We start from the raw sequence: 18,958 nt of genomic DNA on the forward strand, positions 1-18,958 counted from the left end.
TCTAAAGTGCCACTTCTTGCTTTAAATAGTAATTTTCCTGCCCAGTCTCCCTGGTACCACTCTTCCCTACCTATCTTCTCCTTGTTTCTGTACCACCTTAGTGTACTCTTTGTTTCCATACCATTCCTCCATTCCTGTTGACCTTCTTCTTCTATTCTGCTTTTGATTTCCTTGACACTTATTTCTGGCCAGTCATTTTCCATTCTTACTTTCCTTATCCATCTTTCTATTTCTTTATACCATTTAGACTTTTCTCTACATGCAGTATATGTTTGCTTGGCCCATCTTTCATCGCTCATAGTTTCAATTTTCTTTACAAAACATAATTTCCCTTTACCTATCCTTTCCTTGAAGGAGCTCCATCCCATATCCCCACGGATGGCTTTTGAGGCTGTACTCTTTGGGGCTCCTAGACACCATCTTCCTATTGAATTCTGGACTGTTTCCAGTTTCCTTATATCTTCAGCCCTGTAATTTGTTATTTCTGAGTCATATTAACAATGTGGCACTGCCATGCTTTTCCATAATGTTCTTCCATGGTCATACTTGTTAATTTCTCTGCTTTCCGCACTCATTATCATACCCATCATCCTTCTTGCCTTTGATTCATTAGTTTTCCTCTGTGCACTGCCTCCAATACCTTCCTTTTTTATTTCTATTCCTAGGTAATTATAACTGTCCACCACTTCTAATTCATTATTTCCTATCACCCATTGTCCCTCTTCTGTCGTGTTGAACTCCATTACTTTACATTTGTTGCTGCTAATTTCATTTCCCACTCTTTTCCATATTCTTCTGCAATATGGAGCAACCTATTTATGTCCTCTCTGTATTCATCCTCCAAAGTGGTGCTTCGAAGCACTGCTATGGAGGATGAATACAGCTTTATTTGATGTGCTACTTTACTGTGGCTGTAATATTTTACAGTAATACAGCTTTATTTGATGTACTATTTTAGTGCATTCGAAAGCATGAGACAACAATCAAGATTCACGAAAACATCAACCTTGATTGTTGTCTGTAGGAATCTTCTCCCCTAATAACACTGTTCTGTCTAGGAAAAATTCCTATATATATATTCCTTATATATATATATATATATATATATATATATATATATATATATATATATATATATATATATATATATATATATATATATATATATATATATATATATATATATATATATATATATATATATATATATATATATATATATATATATATATATATATATATATATATATATATATATATATATATATATATATATATATATATATATATATATATATATATATATATATATATATATATATATATATATATATATATATATATATATATATCCTCGACTTGGCTCCAGTGCACTCGACTTGACACGCTCAAGTTGGTTCACGCTGGACTCGTCCATAAAACCCCAGAGGAAAGCTACCATTCAATTGTATGCTGATACAAATGGAATTATTTTAGTTCTACATCGGACTACAAATGTCAGGTGTGCATTTTTTTTCCCTTCCTGGGTGCTCAAATTATTATTATTATTATTATTATTATTATTATTATTATTATTATTATTATTATTATTATTATTATTATTATTATTATTATTATTATTATTATTATTATTAACAATATTATTTTTTTATCTTGAAAATAAATGTGCGAGGAAATTCCATTAACTGACGTACTGTACATGGGTGGATCGAGGCATGAAGAATACGGTAGGTCCAGTTCACAAGAGAGGGGAGGGTAGTGAATACAGTTAGGAGCAACTGCTTTATACGTATAAAATATTAGGATTTGTATGATTCTGACATTGACTTGCAGTAAATTTGAACAAATTTGGCAATAGTACACTCCCTAGACCTGGCAACCCTGGCCCGAGCAGAGGGCTTCACCACCAGCACCACCACGCCTCCACCATGTAAACAAATGGCAACACTCCCTCAACACTTGCAACACGGTGAGACACGGCTACATTCCCTCTTTTCCTGTAGTAGTTATAAAAATTTAAATGCAGTCATGAAGATGAGTACGGTTGTCAAGTCGTGTTTTTCTCTCCAGTGGGCGCGGTGACACACGCCCACTTCGCCGCCACAGAGAGGATTGGCACATGTCCTGCCTGCCACCAACATGTAATGTGACAGTAATGTTGTGTAATACTGATATTTCAGGATATAAGTAATCCTCCCTTTACTGTGGGTTGTATAGGCTTTGAGTCACGTGGTAAGTGCAGTAGTAAGTAAAGCTGAGTGTTCATTGGCTAGGTGAGAGAAGGTTTGCGGGTGACAGGTCAGGGCCACACGTTAGGTGAGTATAGTCTGGGCGTCTTCAGCCAGTTAGTGTTGATTTATAATTTCAGATAATTGCTCAAGAATATTTTCGCATTTGTGTATAATTTGTAGAAGGCAAACTACGTTACTATTGAATTTACTTTTTACTATTAATTTATGTATATATTCTTATTTTTTCCATTGCCATAACTTACAAACAATACTGGTGATTTCCAACAACATCAAAGATCAAAGCAAACTTAACCTTGACTTTTGAACACAGCTTATTACTGTTATTGATTTTATTTTATGTATTTTCTATGTTGCTTTTCTTGTTAATTATTTGTCTTTGTTTCCAATCAGTGACACAGTTAGTATTTTTGCTGCCAGGAGTGGTCCCCCATCCTTATAGTTTACCTTCCCAGAAGTATTGCAATGTTACAATGCACGTTAGCCCTTATATATATATATATATATATATATATATATATATATATATATATATATATATATATATATATATATATATATATATATATTTATTTATTTATTTATTTATTTATTTATTTATTTATTTATTTATTTATTTATTTATTTATTCATTTATTTTATTTATTCATTCATTTATTGAAGAAAGATGCATCCATGCATGTGTGTATCAGGAATATGGGCCTAGACCTAATATCAATAGCACATACAGGTCTATTAACATATAACTGACAATTTTGAGGACCAAAAGTGTCACTCAAGGAAAATGTTGCCTGGGATGGACAGCATTCTTTGCCTCACTTAGCTATGCCACCGTTTCTAGTGCTTATAAGTTCCATATATTTTTGTTTTGTTTTGTTTTTCAAATGAAGGTTATTGAATCCCCTTCTTTGTTTTATTCTCAAATTTTCTTTTTTCTATATAAATCTCAATTTCTTGTGCTTGAGAAAATTCATCTCCTTCCAATCCAGGGAAACTTAACACAGGGTTCACAAACCCCCCATGAGTTCATAAGAAGATTTTCAGGGGTACTTAGATGGCTGATCTAATAATATCGTTTACAGTACCATTGCATATCAAGTTAGTATCAGTTACAAAATTAACATTCCACCGATACTTAGATGGCTTATATAATAATATCCTTTGCTGTACCATTGCATATTGAGTTGATGTCAGTCACGAAATTAACATTCTGTGCAATGTCAGATTACTGGATACCAGGGTAGATGGTCTTATAACTCAGGGAGTTCTTAATGAGATAAGGATGAGAACCCTTGCTCAAATTTATTTCCTCAATTATATCCAGAAGATTTCCCACATTTACCATCACATTGTACTTCCTCAGGCAACACAACCAAGAGATGGAGGAAGCCACCTGTGAAAGGATAATCAAAAAGCTAGACTCTCTCATCAGGCAGGACCCTTTAATGTAAGGAGAGAGAGAGAGAGAGAGAGAGAGAGAGAGAGAGAGAGAGAGAGAGAGAGAGACTGTGACTGTGTGGAGGTGTGTATGTGAAGCCTCACAGTGTCACTCGGGTTCCCATGGGATGTTAACTCTTTGCTGAATCAAGGACATTTGGCTAAGTAGATTGACACATTGAGATAAAGGTTGTTTTCACCTTAAACTGCTTTCATGTTCTTTTTGAAATGTGGATAAATGCTTTGATATGACATTTTACAAAGTGTAAGAATTTTTATGCCACTTTATTCTGTCAAGTAAACCATGAATAGTCTGTACATATTTTTTTTGTTGAGAATTTGTAGTGTGTGAAATTTTATTGATCAAATTGTTTTTAGATTTTGTTAGATACGTTATTATTTATTCACAATTTTATGTACAAGAAACATGTATTAATTGAGCAAGAGAACTGCCATCTGGTAGTACAAGTTGTGGGAATACAGACATGTTTAAGGCTACTAAGATAAGCTGTAGATGCCAATGAGCAACATGTATGAAGAGTTTATCAGTTGAGGAATGAGATCCTTATTTATTTTATTTGATTTGATTAATTAATTAATTTATTTATTTATTTATTTGTTTATTTATTTATTTATTTATTTATTTATTTTATTTTATTTTTTACTTATCTGTTAACAGGGATGAGTTTGACATTGTGTTCTCTCCGGGTGAGGTGAATCGGTCCCCTGTAGTGAGTGTGGAGCACAAGCTTGGCCTTGAATCATGGTGCTTGAAGCATGTGTACGCCCATGGTCATGCCAACATCCTCAAGACTCGCCACTCTAAAAAGATCCAAGGTCAGTAATTGAATACATTTGCTGTCTTGCGCCTGACTTTAGTGGCACCCTGTGATTTATGTCAACTTTTAGTGTCTCATGAAATGATAAACACACTAAAAATTAAGAATTCTGTAAACTATGGTCTGACCATTTTATGAAGATCGGTTAGGTGTTGGCTTTTTCGGGAATTTCCTGGCCTGCGGCGCTGCCAAACCTTGTGCTGGTCAAATTATGGGATAAGAGCCTATGTGTCAATGAGAACCTTGCTTCCCACACACCTCTCTCTCCATATAGAATTTACATTCCATACAAATATATATCTATTAGAGATCTATACTTGCTTATAAATTACCAAAATTTGAGAAAAGAATCTGCCTGTCAGTCTGTCAAGCTGCCCCCCCTCCCTTCTCTCTCTCTCTCTCTCTCTCTCTCTCTCTCTCTCTCTCTCTCTCTCTCTCTCTCTCTCTCTCTCTCTCTCTCTCTCTCTCTCTCTCTCTCTCTCTCTCTCTCTCTCTCTCTCTCATCCTGGGTGGTAATGGGAGAGGAAGTGACCCATGGATTAACACGGTCACTTTGACCTGTGACCTCACTCGTTTACCCAAAGCGATGTAATTCACCTCACCTCGGTCGTCTGCTGGTCCCCCAGCCAGTCTTTCCCATTATAGAGCAAGCTCAGAGCTCATCTTCAGGTAGGACTGAGACCACATCACACACAACACACACCGGGAAAGCGAGGCCACAACCCTTTGAGTTACATCCCATACCTATTTACTGCTAGGTGAACAGGGGCCACACATTAAGAGGCTTGCCCATTTGCCTCACCACTTTCCGGGACTCGAACCCAGGCCTCTCGATTGTGGGTCGAGCGTGCTAACCACTACACTACGCGGTGTGTATGTGACAACGCTTAGAGGAAATGTTGTCAAGTACAGTATTGTTGTGTTTGCAAAAACAATGCAAAATATATTTAAAAATAAACACAAATTACTCTAACTTGCCTTTTTAGAGCATTACAATGTACATGTACTACAACACCATTCAGTTACGAAGTATTAAGTACCTGACTTGAGGTGCATATTGGTACATGTGTGACACCGCCGCAGGGAAGGAAATCCCCGAAAAAGCCAACGCCTAAACGATCTTCATAAAATTGTCAGACCATAACTAAATTTCTTCATCCTTTGTTTTGATATCAGTGGTGCTGACTTTTGGAACTCATTGCTCTTGTTTCATAATTATGTGAGTCTCATTGAAGGTAATACAGTGATTGGCATTCTAGTATTTTGGTTGTTTGAAATAATGATTGGCCAATACATTTAAATTCCATTATTGAAAGATTTATAATATTTGTGTGAAAGTAAAGGAGTATATATTTTCATTTTGTTTATTTTTTATTTTCATTTCCATATCTATTTATCATTTATCATTTTTTTACTGATTTATTTATTTATTTATTTATTGTGAGGTAATTGTTTTAGCATGTATCCTAAACATGTGTATGTTTAGGTTCACCTTAGGTTGAGGCTATATTGATAATGTTAACAATGCAGTGTGTTTCTGGGTTTTACAAGGCATAAAGGTTACTAACTGATTAGGATATTAGCTAAATATAATTTTAAGGAACTGCATTTTATCTTTATTCTAAAATAGAGAATACTTATATTTTGTGAATTAAGCCAAGAATCCTGCCTTTGTGTGTGTGTGTGTGTGTGTCTGTATGTATGTGTATGTGCATGTGTGTGTGTGTGTGTGTGTGTGTGTTTTGCTATGAGAGAGTGCAAATTGTCCTTGCTGCATCCTGAGGGATGAAAATGCAAAGGTACAAAAGATAAAGAAATATATGCTTATGAATGAAAACTTTATAACTAATTCCTTTCTTGGAATATTTAACTGTAATAATACAGTGCAATTTTTCTTAAATCATTTGACCATACTAAGATATTAATTGCTGTATTATTTTATACAGATATACTACATATAAGCACTCAATAAATGTCTCATTGAGGGAATTTATCAAGATCAAGTTCAAGGTTAAGGTTAATGCAACTATGTTTCAGAAACTGCCTTTAAAATATTATATCATTATTGATTTTGTGAATTAACTTCTCACTGTGATCCCTTGGACTTCAATTAGTAATAGATTTATTATTTAGTATGTCACAGACATACCATAATTTATTTTCACATCAATTAAATATTTGTTCATATGCACTACAGAACTGTCTTTTGAATCAGATTTACACTTTGGAGGTAAAGAAGGTGAAAATTGAAAATGTTCTTTCTACTGTGAAACTCAAAGTATCAAGCAATGATCAAGCTTTTCATGAGGTTTATGAATCATGGCATGGTGAGATCACCCAATTTTGTGGGAGGGAGTATTGCTTAACAAACCCATGCTGCAGTCCCCCTTATAGTGGAGGTCGTGCATTGTCAAATTACCTAACCTATGTTAGTAGAATTTAGCTTCCATAATATCAATGCATTATTTTTGCATTAGTATCCTTCATGAGGTAAATTTGTATCAAATGACAGTAATGCATAAGAGAAAATTCTGCATAAACCAAGGATCACTTTTGCATGTGTGTATGCATATGTGTTTGTTCTGAACTCAGCTCCACTATTAAGATGCATACATCTGTGTGTGCTCCAGACCCTGCTCCAATGCTGCGGTGGACACAGTTCTGTCTTCTAGTCGCTCCAGAAGTCGCCACATTTTGGAACATACGGAAGCAACTACTACAGCATGGCAGTTTGTTAGTAGATGCTGATCTCCATCTCACTCGCCTTGTGTTATCTCGAAAGCCAAAGTGTATGGAAGTATTTCAGCACCGCAAGTGGCTTTTCCATCACATTTTAGCTCCTTGTCCACCTCTGTCATCCCCGTCTTGTGCTAGTGACCACCACAATGGCAGTGGGCCTGATGAGGAGCCAAACCGCAGGTTCTTACTTGGGGAGCTGGAAATATGTAGGTGGACAGCTGACAAACACCAGAATAACTATCATGCCTGGAACCACAGGTTATGGGTACTGCAGCAGCTAGCTGAGCGACCTCCTGGCCTGGCTGAAGTGTGTTGTGCTGAGTATGAGGCATGTCACCGCTGGGTGAGGACACATGTCAGCGAGCATAGCGGTCTCCACTACATGCAGCAACTCTTGGCTACCCTGGTCACCTTGGTGGCTGAGGGAGTTCTTCCTACCTTGGCTGAAGCTGTGCCATCAGCTACATCGCCTAAAGACTTATACTGTACTGAGCTAGAGTTCAATCGCAGCTTGATAGAGCAGTATCCAGGTCATGAGGCACTGTTCTGCCATCGGAGAGTGCTGCTACAGCAGCTACAGGATATCCTGCTGCATGCTGCACCAGTGCATCGCACAGCTTCTCCACCACCTCCAGCCCTCAAACGTTCATGTGTAGAGACAGTGAATGGTGAATGGAGCACTGCTCTGCTCAGTGAGAGGGACCTGGTGAACAAATGTCTACAAACTGATTCGTACCAGAAAACCCTTGGGGAGCGACACGCTCACTGGCTCAGCAATGTGCTGGCTGTCTAGTTGGCTCGGACAGTGCTGGAGCTAGACCAGTCATGCAATTCCTCAGGGATGCAACAGACTCAATTGCTCCACCTCAGTTGGCCTTATAAAGTTTTGCCAGACTTGTTTACTTGTGATCACCTCATAAATTTGAGAAAGTTGTTACTTTACAGATTAAAACAATGGGAGGCAAGTAGGACAGCACAACTGTGATGAAAGATTCATTGTTTCTTATTAAATGTAAATATTTTGTGTAAGATGGTATGGAAATTAATAGTCTGCAATTTACTGCCTGTCTTTGGCATCACACATACTTTCAGATATACATATGTATATTGGGCCATAGAATATTATGCATGGTATGCATAACTGATTTCATGGCATATAAAATATAGAAGTGTAAATAGTCTAAACATAAATCTGATATATAAAAATAGAAATATGCAAAATAGTCTTGAGAATTACTAGGAAATATAATGGTGAAATGTCAGTAGTGCAGCCTTGCTTGCCCTCACTTCCTTCCCAGCTCAGGGGCTGAAACCCAGTAATGTTTTGTTCCTTTCACATGCAGTACTTCCTCTGTTGTGAGCAGTCTGTGTCATTGATGGAGGAAGAAAACTTTGTACATACACAGTAATATATATGAACTACAATTGGAAGTTGTCCAAAATTTTACTGGGTGCTAAAATACTTCCAGATCATTATTCTATATGTCAGAGGCAAAATCATTTATGGAAACCAAAGCATTAATTTTTATTTAGAGATGTTCAGGAAAGGCAAACATACCTGCAATATTTTAACACACTTCATTATTTCATACTTCATACCTGCATTTCACTCAAGCTTGTAAATAACTTCAACTAAACAGAACTATATCCTGTATTGTTTAAAGGTTTTAGCACATTTTTAACAGATTGTTATAGTTTTAATAGTACATTAAAATAATAGAGTTTTAGCACCAAATAGAGAAATGAATGACATTTACCTGTTGATACATAATGTAGTCTGACTTGAAGCTGAAGGTGAACCTTTCATTCCTTATAAAAGTTGCCACTTAGCTGGCTTAGTCAGGTGCAGTCCATACATCACTTCAGTTTGGTCATTAAAAATAAATCTATTTTGAACAAAGCTGTTTAACATTCATACTCCAGTATCTACAATTAATGCGCTATATGATGTAAGTCAATCCAAAGAGCAAGCAGGATTCCAGAACAGTTATGCACTGACCACATCGATGTTACTCAGTGAATTACTGCAAGAAATTTCAAGCTTACATGGAAACTACCATGCATGGCTTTCATGCTATGAAAATTGAAACTATTAGAAGAAAATCAAATGGTGCAAAAGTATACAGGATATAGGAATTGGAGAAAATATATTGTGAAAATAATTATAAGGAGAGCAGTGTGAGGATGAAGCTGTCTTTATAACGTCAGCAAACAAATACTGATAAAAGAAATGTCAGACAGGTGACACTATTTCTCAAATTATTTATTTGAATCTAAGATACAATACTATGAAATTTTTTTATAATATTGCTTTTGGCATTCAGTATTATCTTATTATCTTCACTCACATACTTTTATTCCATTCGGCATTTATAAGTAATACTCCAAGAGAGTGTTTGCAATCAGAGATGCTGTTAATCCTGCAGACCAGCTGTTAGTGCTGTTATTCTCAGGTGGATGCATCGGGATTGATTGCATCTGAAATATTGTAGTTCTGAGTTCAATTACAGGATGTACAATAACAATAGTTTGATATTCTTTTATCTTGTCTTTTGCAGTCTTCATGATTATGGTAGTTACTTTACTAAAGTATTAAGCATTGGTGTAACGATACTTAAAGTAAGATGAGAGATGAACTCCATAATACGGTAAACCTTTCATTGATTCCAAGGCAAGTGGATTATTTCAGAATGTTTAATATACTTGAGATAGAATATACTGGCTATGAAACAACTATCTGAGGAATTTATTTTGTCATACATGATGTAATGTAATGGCATAGTGATTTCTCAACCTCAGTATCCTGTCAAGGTGCATATGAGGTTGTGTGGTGCCATAATGATTCCTAAATTCTAGTATCCATCCCTCTTATAATTCCAATCAAAATGCTTAGTTTCATCAGTTTCAACTTTGGTGGCCATACACCATACTTGAACCACCTAAGCACAATTTCCTCCTCACATGAAATACTGCTCTGTAATTGGAGAGCTTCTCTTAAGTACAAGTGTATAAGATATCTGCTTAATAGGTTTCATGCATCACCATAGATGTTTGAAATAGCTTATTATTCAAGAGTTGCATTAAGTTAAATCAAATTCCCATTTATGATAGGTTATCAAGGATTGGCTGTGTCTTTAGTTTGTTGTTGTCCACATCAACCACTCATGGCTGTCTTCAGTTCCCAAAGAAGGATATTATCAAACTGAAACTTCTAAAAGTAAGTAATAATTTATGAACTTTATTTTCTTAATACATGAAATAGTAAAATAGTGATCTCTTCAGCATGGTAAATCACTCGACAGTTGAGGCTTTAGTGCTCGTGGCCTATTACCTCCTGTTCAGTGTGCTTCCTTTAGCTCTCATCCATGTGAAATAGTGAAGAAGTAACAGTGAACAATTACACAAAGATGCAATACTATTTCCCAGACCTGTGCCCTATTGTACCTTGCAGTGGAGTGCATCATCATGCTGAACTGTCACCTTGGCTGATTTTACAAATATTTAACATTCTTCTTTTGAATCACAATCTGTAGATTAGCAGACATCAATTTGGATGTTTGGTGTAGGATGGTCTCCTTTCTTGTTTTAAACAGAACTGTTATACACACATACACACACACACACACATAAAGATAACAATGTCCTTTAATTTAAACACACACACACACACACACACACACACACACACACACACACACACACACACACACACACACACACACACACACAAGAAAGCTATGCAGTTTTATTTCAAAAATTTAAATGCCTTTATTTTGGAACAATTTAGTTAAATTCTGTAAAGAATAACTGAAACCACTGCTGAATACAAGTATATTGTTAAACTTTTCCACCTGAGAAAGAGCAGCCAAGAGTGAGTGGCTAGATGCTGAGGCACCCAATGTCCTTCACCAAGATCACCTCAGACTCATCTGCACCAAAATCATCAAACTCCTGCCCTGCCTGTCGTTGCCTCTTGCGTTCATTGGCCTCTTGTTTTCTCAGCTGCTTCTTCAATTCCTTCCGTTTGGAGTTAGAAAGGTGCTGCAAAAAGGAAAAAACAAACTTGGTATTGACAGCTTATTTGATCTGATTGGGTGATATTTTATTTCTGGTATGGACATTAAATAATCATCACTCATTACTCCATCTCTTGGAGACTTTCATAACTTTCATATCACTAACAAAGTACCGTTGACAACTACCTGTTGAGTCTGCAGACGGTGATGGAGCTTTTCCTGTTGGGTCATCTTGCGATAAGTTGGTGGCATCCTGGACATTCCCATTCCTCCTACCATAGGGCTAGAAGTGATGCCTTCAGGGCTACACAGCTGACCATGACTACAGCTTGGTGAAGTTTGTGGATACTCCCCTGTAGAGAAATTCAATAAATGGTACACATTCTGGTTGTTCCACAAATATGCAGTGCAAATTAATTACTGATGCATTTTTTTAGACTAATCACCCAGTAAAACCATTAGTATTCTGGGGACAAAGGACCTACCTTTGTGCTGGTGAACAATGTAATTGATGAGAGCATCTGCTGCTTCACGCACTTGATAGTCATGGGCGCACAGGTATTTTTGTACCAACCCCAAGTCCTCACAGCCAGTCTGCTCCATCAGCTCTTGCTCCATCCGGCTCATCCCATGATGACCATTAGACATATGCGGAAGATGGAGAAGATGACATTCATAGCTGTCTTCCCTTATACCCTCCTCTTCATCTTCATCATAATCATCATCCTCGAACCCCTTCATGGAGGCCTTGGGAACAGCAGCAGCTGCAGTAGCAGTAGCAGCAGAGGAAAGTGTAGTAGTGGACATCTTAATGCGGGCAGGACCAGAAGTGGAGTCCCCAAGACGGCGGACACTGTTGTAGTGGTCTCCATTGTGGTACGAGATGTGTAGCTCCATCACGCCCTTCTTGGACTCGGTGCCATTGATCTGGCAAAGAAGTGCTGAGCTGCAGTCACAAGAAGATGTGTAAGACATAGATTTGGGAAAGAAGTATTCCACTTGAAGATAGAAAGAGCTGTAGCTGATGATCTGTCTCTGTCTTTTCCCATCTTATGATATCCAGAGTCACAATCACTGTTTAAAATTCAGAAGATGTAAATCTTTACAAATTTTAAGATTTTTGTAAAAAAATAATGACAGCTTAAAGTAAGGTAGGTTATGTAGCTTACTTGCCAGCAAGGTGTGTTGAGCTGGTGGATGACCACAGATACTTGATTTAGTCGGGCAAAAGCTACAATACAGTCATTGCCAGCATAGGTACCCAGCTGAGCTAAATTGTTACCTGAAAGTAACAAGAGTATTAGGTTAAAAGTATCACATCATTTATTTAGTTTTCAAACAAAGTTGAGTAAGGAATCTTCTGTAAAAAAAAAAAAAAAAAAATATATATATATATATATATATATATATATATATATATATATATATATATATATATAAAGGATACACACAAGGTAAATCTCAACTCTGTACATACTGGCAGACATTCATAATCCTCAGAACTGACATGTTAACTTCAAGGTCACTCAGAGATTCTGTTTCTTACATTTTGTTCATCTTGTATTATACTCACAGTGCCTATCGAAAGGAACATCATCCTCCACAAAAGGCTCAAAGTCCTCACGGTGCTGCCTCATGTAATCAACCACTTGATGGCGGTGCTTGTGATGATTGGTGGTAGTGCCATCCAGCTGGTCTCCCAGTGCCCGGAATAAGCAATTCCTAGAATGCATTAACCAAAATCATATTGAATAATAGGTCACCTCATTATAATATAACTTTAAAAAGCTGTAATGAAATGCGAGCATTAAGTAAAAAAAGATCACGTCAAATGATACAAACTTACCCATCCCCAGGGATCTCTCTCAGAGTTAGACCCATGGCCACTAGCTGCTGCTTCAAGGACACAAAATTTTGGTCTTGGCCATTGCTCTGCCTCTCCCTCCTGGCTGCTCGTTTGCTACTGTGAGCTGCACGCTCCTCTCTCTTGCGTGCCATTGTTCACTCTGGACCTGTGGGTGGTGACATTATTTTATCAATACAAACCACAAAAATCAAAATTACTAAAACATACAATCCTCAAAAAGAATATGGATGGAAAGTTTAATTTGGAAATAGTGGAGTCAGCATCAGAATGGACACTCAGGAGACTCAGGAAAAGAGCCCATAAGAAGGTTTCAGTGTGAGTGAATACTTTCAATATGATGACCTCCATGACTGAAGTAGTCTATACCACTTTAACTTATATTTTCAAAACCAAATTTAATATTTTTCTGGCTTATAGGATTGGTAGAAATCTAATTATTAATAAGCTTGTGGAAATACTGAAACTGAACCATGCCTGGCGATATATGATACATTACGTAGATAATCCAAATAAAAATATAGCATAACTACTATGGTTTGTGATGTACACTGACAATGCAATGAATCCTGTAGAAATTTCATACTCAGGTTTCCATTGCTGGATAAATAGGATGCTTTCTGGACCCTGTATGCCTCTACAAACTGGACAAATGACAGACTTTAAAACAGAATTCAGGATGACATGCAGTTTTAGCAATATTCAAAACAGCATTATGTTTCATGTGTTGGTGTACAACAATGTGCACACATTCTATTTATTTATTTATTATTTTTTTTTTTTGTGTATTTATTTATTTATTTATTTATTTATTTTTTTTTTTTTTTGCTTGTGACAGATGTTAAGACATTTGAATGCAACTGCCACGCTATATCTTCCATTACACAAAAGGTTAACTGTCCTTAAATTGGAAAATACACACCACCTAAGTGACAGATGAGAGTCCTATAACATGCCCCAAAAGTAGCAACATCTGGTAAGCTGAACTATGAAAATGCTGTGACTTAATTCCAAATACTAAAATCTTCAATGAATTTAATGATAGCCAATATGTTAAATAGCAAAAGCTTACTGTATACTTCCCAACAATGTCCAAAGGGACCACAGTATGTTCCTACACTGCCTCCACAGATCACTCACCACTAGGCTGTAACTGGGGAAGGGGGGGTGAAAGTCATACTGGTGGTTATGAGTGTAGGGATGGATTGTGTATTTGCAGAGAGAGAGAGAGAGAGAGAGAGTCTGGTATGGTGAAGCGATAAAAGATACAATTTCTCTCCTCCAACGCAAAGCACAAATTCTATCTCACCTGGGGCAGTGTTTGGGAAGCAGTATTTCCCAGTGGGGTGATGTTGTGCTCTGAAATACGGCGATCCGCAGCTGCCTCAGAGACCTCGGCTGGCTCCAGCTGATGGCTGTTTACCCGTCCTTCGGAAAATAGCTATCGACGGTCTACCATACTGTTTTAGCTATTACATTTATTACAGTGACAATTTGTGAGTCCAATTTGAAAATATAAAGTGGAGGGGGTACCTTAAATGTCATATTATGGACAGGAAATGACGTCACGCGGATAAACACGAGCCATGACGCAATTCTAGGCGGAAAAGTGAGTGTGTGGGACGGAGACTTGATGAAGGTAGTGCGAAGGAAATTAGGAAGGAAGGGTCATAATGACACTGTGTTGCTGACGTGAGATAGCAGTACTGTCAGGGAACTCAATGGTCACAAGCTGTTACTGGCGTTCTCTTGAAAAAGAAGCCATAAAGCCCACGTTTCTGATTTGTAAAGATTTATTGAAGATTGTGCAACAATTTTTATTCATTATCTATAACCATGTTGCTTTTGCTTCTCCTCAAAATTAGTTCATTCTTCTCCAAACTTCTAATTCATTTCAAGGAAGGCAAGGATTGAAGGAATAAAAATAAGCTAGTTCACCATGTTGACTTATACTTTGTTTTCGATGTTTCATATGTCCTTGTGGAAGAAACAGACTCTGCTAAACTCAAGCATATCAATTCAAACTGTCCCCCATTATACTTGCTCTGTATTTTTCCTCTAGTCTTCTAATCTCTCTCTCTCTCTCTCTCTCTCTCTCTCTCTCTCTCTCTCTGGTTCTTTAATAAACTCCTTGTTCTAGCCTAGAGTGTAGGTAGACGTTTAGACAATCACTCAAGAGAAGTTGAGAACTTGAGATAGTCAAATTAATTAGTCAAATACATGCTCGTTTGCTCAAAATACCGTTTTTAATTTATACATGCAAAAGTTTATATCCAATTTATATACCGTGTATAGTCTAATTCGGTATTATACATGGCTATTGTCATTTTGTTAGTAGATGCTGAGGATGGCATTGTAATACGTAGTTGAATATAGCTTCGGGGCGCTGCATACAATGGAAAGGCATACTTGCTTGTTCATGTAATTCTCTCTCTCTCTCTCTCTCTCTCATATATATATATATATATATATATATATATATATATATATATATATATATATATATATATATATATATATATATTAGTGTAAAGTCTTCCTTGGCACAGATGGTGTATATAATCTGATAACACTAAAAATCTAGTAATTTCTCCCCCCAGACACACATGGCAACAGTCCACAGTTAGCCGAGGAGACCCTAGACTTCAGCAGCAGGGTCGCGCAGAGGAGACGAGCAGTGAGTGCCGAGAGCCCGAGATAGCCTGCGTCACACCCCTACAGACACCACGGCCTTGACTGCGTAACGGGAGGTGGATGTGGTTCCCGGTGCAATGATTCTTTTATTTTAGCTATAGTGAGGGTTTAGTAAGCCGAACTGGGGCGGCTTTTCGGTGGCCAAGCCTTGCTGTGGGCGGTAGCAGGGCGGGCCGAGAGTGGAGCGAATATGTGGAGTGTGAGAGCTGTGGTGGAGAGTGTGGTGGAGCACGGCAAACGGGCTCTCCACCAGGTGCGCCGCAGACAGGCTCCCCGCCACCACCCATTCCAGCGGCAGCAGGATTTGCAGCACAAGCTGAGCAGGGTGAGTATAACACTTGTCTCCTTTCATGAATAGACTGGAATGCAAAACAAAAGCTTTAGGGAAATGACGACAGCAATATTGTTGGGATTTTACGTTAAATAGTGATTGTCATCCCTAATGTTAAGAGGTTGTCATGAACGTGATAACCACTACTCTTGGTGTCATCCATTCATACCTTGCCTTTCTTCAATAACATGTGTCATGCTGTCAAAGCTGCCACATTATCACTACCACATCATCAGTTAACACATAACATAGTTTGGCACTAATGTCGACCTGAGCTGCATTCGGCAGTCCGAATTGCTAGTTGTGTATTTCTTCTTGCAGTGTTTCCACAGTCAAGAATACTTTATCTTTTCTCTTTTTTTTTTTTTTTTTTTGTCTTACTAACTAATTACATTAGAACATGTGACTCTGTCCTAATATACACGTCCCTGGCTTTCCTTCCCATGTTGACCAATAGTGTGGCTTCATATATATGACGTCAAATCAGCTGGCTAGAGGAGCTGGGAAACGAGGAGTGCGGGCAGGACATGTATTTTAGGACATTGCCGAACATGTTTCCTAATAAATTATGCTTTACATTAATAACAATAAAAGTAAAGAAGACATTATTAACTCACTCCACATGGCTGAGTCAACACAGCAGCAGCCAGCTGTTAACAGCCGACTTGTAGACGTCAATGTTTGCCCTATTGGGGCTCAGCTGCAAAGCCAGAAAGGTGTTCCACCAGCCAATGATGTTTATGAACTGTCACTGGTGATGAGATACTCGGCATCAGGCCATTATCAGCTTTTCAGGGCTCAGTGTAGCAACCATGGTTGTGACCTAGGCCCTCCTCGGTGGCTGTAGATCTCACGCTCACTCCTAGTGCACCTTAAATGTGACAGTGGTGCCTGTCACATCCCACTGATGCTGAAGAATGTGCAGGTGTGGCTTCCACCTTGCTCCTCCATTCCTGATGAGCTTCATCACCCAGGCTTCTACCTTGTCAAGAAGTGAAGGGTAAGAGGCAGCCGCACTGTCCCATGCAAGGCATGCATACTTCAGTGTGGAGTGAATCTGTTCCTTATAGAAAACCTTCAATTCCCTGACATCAAGTAGTCAGGAGATCCTCTTAAGAGATGCCAGCTTCTCTGAAGCCTCCCTGACCAGCTGCTTGATGTGTGTCGTGAAGGCTAGCCTATGGTTGTAAGTGATCCCCAGCATATCCACTTCATACTACAGCATCAGCATTTCACACAACTGGCAACTCACACTGGTGGATGTAGCCCAGCCAGCCAGGGACCACACATCAACTCTAAAGCTAATTGTTTTGCTCATTTCTATTTTGGAAGAGAAATTTCTGCATAAGATTTGAAGATTATTGCATCTTTACTAGGGCAGTGAAGAATGCATATTATCAATTCTTTAAGTAATCTGGGACTGTAAATTGATAGAATCTTGTTACAGTTAGTTACTGAATAATTGTACATATGTAATGATAAATGTTTTCAATCATGTGTGCAGGGTGTGAGGGAGGGGGCAGGAGAGGCGGCGGCTGTGGGGTGTGTGGCTGGCCGGGCGGGAGTAGTAGCTAGTCGCCTGCGCCCCTTCACCACCCAACTCATCCAGAGCATCTTCCGGAGGGTCCCGGCACCTCTCTGGACAGAAGCACGACGCCGCACCACCCAGCGCCTTGTGTTTGGAGCCAGCGCACCTTATTTTGCTTTGGTGGGAGTGACTTTGGTTGGCGGCTCCCATGGCCTGGTGACCCGTGATGATGAACTAGAAGCTCTGTGTGGCACTGTGCGGGTGAGTGCCATGTCTATCTTGTTTTGTAGCTGTAGCATTCTTTATGTACCACACCTGTCATCCTCGGTACACACCACACCTGTCATCTGCCGTATAAACCAATACTGTAAACGTAGCCCACACCAATAATTTTAGTGGACATCTTATCTGTTATCCTCAGTACATACTACTTCTCAACCCTTAGTACACACCACACCTGTTATCCTCAGTACACCACACTTCTTTAAACTTAGCACACACCACATCTGCCATGCTTAGTTAATAGCACACTAGCCACCTCCATCACTGTAGCTTAGTGATTACCCTTCCTTCCTGAAATGAACGTCTTTATTATAAGAAAAAAAAAACTTTTATCTTCACTTCTTTTGAACCAGTCTTCTTGAGGTGTGTGTGAATTCATGAGTGTTTTGTACTACTTGTTCAGATAGTAGCAGCTTCACATCACATTCTATGGCATATCTTTAAACTGAAACCATTGATTTTATAGTGCAGTTGGTTGGTCTGAGTCATCTAATCAGCCTCCTCATTGAAACCCAGGGATTGAGTGTTGACAACCAGTGAGTGATAATGCTGGCACTCTCTTCCGTTCATGTGCTGCTATAATCCAATTTCATGTAGTCTAGGATGTATTTTTCATTAAGTTTACCAGTGTCATCCTTACCAGCATTGTTGTCATTGTCATTGTCATTCCACTTGTCTATGTCTGGAGAACAATGATCTAATCTGCTATTCATCATCATCATCATTATTATTATTTTCTTCTATTCTTTTTCTTCCTTTTTGTTTTCCATTTCTTATTCCTTTTCTTTCCTTCCTTTCTTTATTTCTTTACCATATTATTGTGATGTGCCGTTTTTCATTTTACATCCACCTGAACATAGGCACCAGGCATAGCAAAGCAGGCAGTAGTTCATTGTAAAGCAAAGGCCTCAAATATCTCAAAGCATATCCTCCTGAATCTTTGTAAATTACTTGGCACCTCCACTTCATACTCAGGAAT

At 38.1% G+C, this 18,958-nt stretch overlaps 3 protein-coding genes across 5 annotated transcripts in view; 2 read left to right on the plus strand and 1 right to left on the minus strand.

Annotated features, from left to right (window-relative positions):
* The first annotated feature begins 1,494 nt into the window (after positions 1–1,494).
* Positions 1,495–8,057, plus strand: LOC123519709 (protein prenyltransferase alpha subunit repeat-containing protein 1-like). The gene is made up of 6 exons (XM_045281211.1): positions 1,495–1,501; positions 1,859–1,969; positions 2,181–2,187; positions 3,613–3,696; positions 4,366–4,523; positions 7,156–8,057. Exons 1-6 carry the CDS (start codon positions 1,495–1,497, stop codon positions 8,055–8,057), a joined length of 1,269 nt encoding a protein of 422 aa, XP_045137146.1.
* LOC123520297 (serine/threonine-protein kinase Pink1, mitochondrial-like) overlaps positions 4,395–18,958 on the plus strand; it is a 28,197-nt gene continuing 13,633 nt past the window's right edge. Inside the window, exons 1-3 of one of the 2 annotated variants that reach the window (XM_045282474.1) lie at positions 4,395–4,523; positions 15,745–16,163; positions 17,674–17,958. In XM_045282474.1, coding sequence (XP_045138409.1) covers positions 16,029–16,163; positions 17,674–17,958 — 420 coding nt within the window. In that variant the 5' untranslated portion in view covers positions 4,395–4,523; positions 15,745–16,028. The remainder of the gene's footprint in view (positions 4,524–15,744; positions 16,164–17,673; positions 17,959–18,958) is intronic. The other variant, XM_045282473.1, reaches the window with a different exon arrangement.
* On the minus strand, positions 10,489–14,751 carry LOC123520298 (OTU domain-containing protein 3-like). Of its 2 annotated transcripts, none has more exons than XM_045282475.1 (7): positions 14,454–14,751; positions 13,127–13,292; positions 12,854–13,002; positions 12,450–12,562; positions 11,766–12,207; positions 11,467–11,633; positions 10,489–11,305 (listed from the first exon to the last, which is right to left on the minus strand). In XM_045282475.1, exons 2-7 carry the CDS (start codon positions 13,276–13,278, stop codon positions 11,144–11,146), a joined length of 1,185 nt encoding a protein of 394 aa, XP_045138410.1. In that variant the 5' UTR covers positions 13,279–13,292; positions 14,454–14,751; the 3' UTR covers positions 10,489–11,143. The 2 variants fall into 2 exon arrangements, with proteins under 2 accessions (XP_045138410.1, XP_045138411.1); XM_045282476.1 differs by lacking the exon at positions 14,454–14,751 and adding an exon at positions 14,285–14,307.

Source organism: Portunus trituberculatus, chromosome 46 (assembly GCF_017591435.1).
Source record: "Portunus trituberculatus isolate SZX2019 chromosome 46, ASM1759143v1, whole genome shotgun sequence".
Classification (NCBI taxonomy): domain Eukaryota; kingdom Metazoa; phylum Arthropoda; class Malacostraca; order Decapoda; family Portunidae; genus Portunus; species Portunus trituberculatus.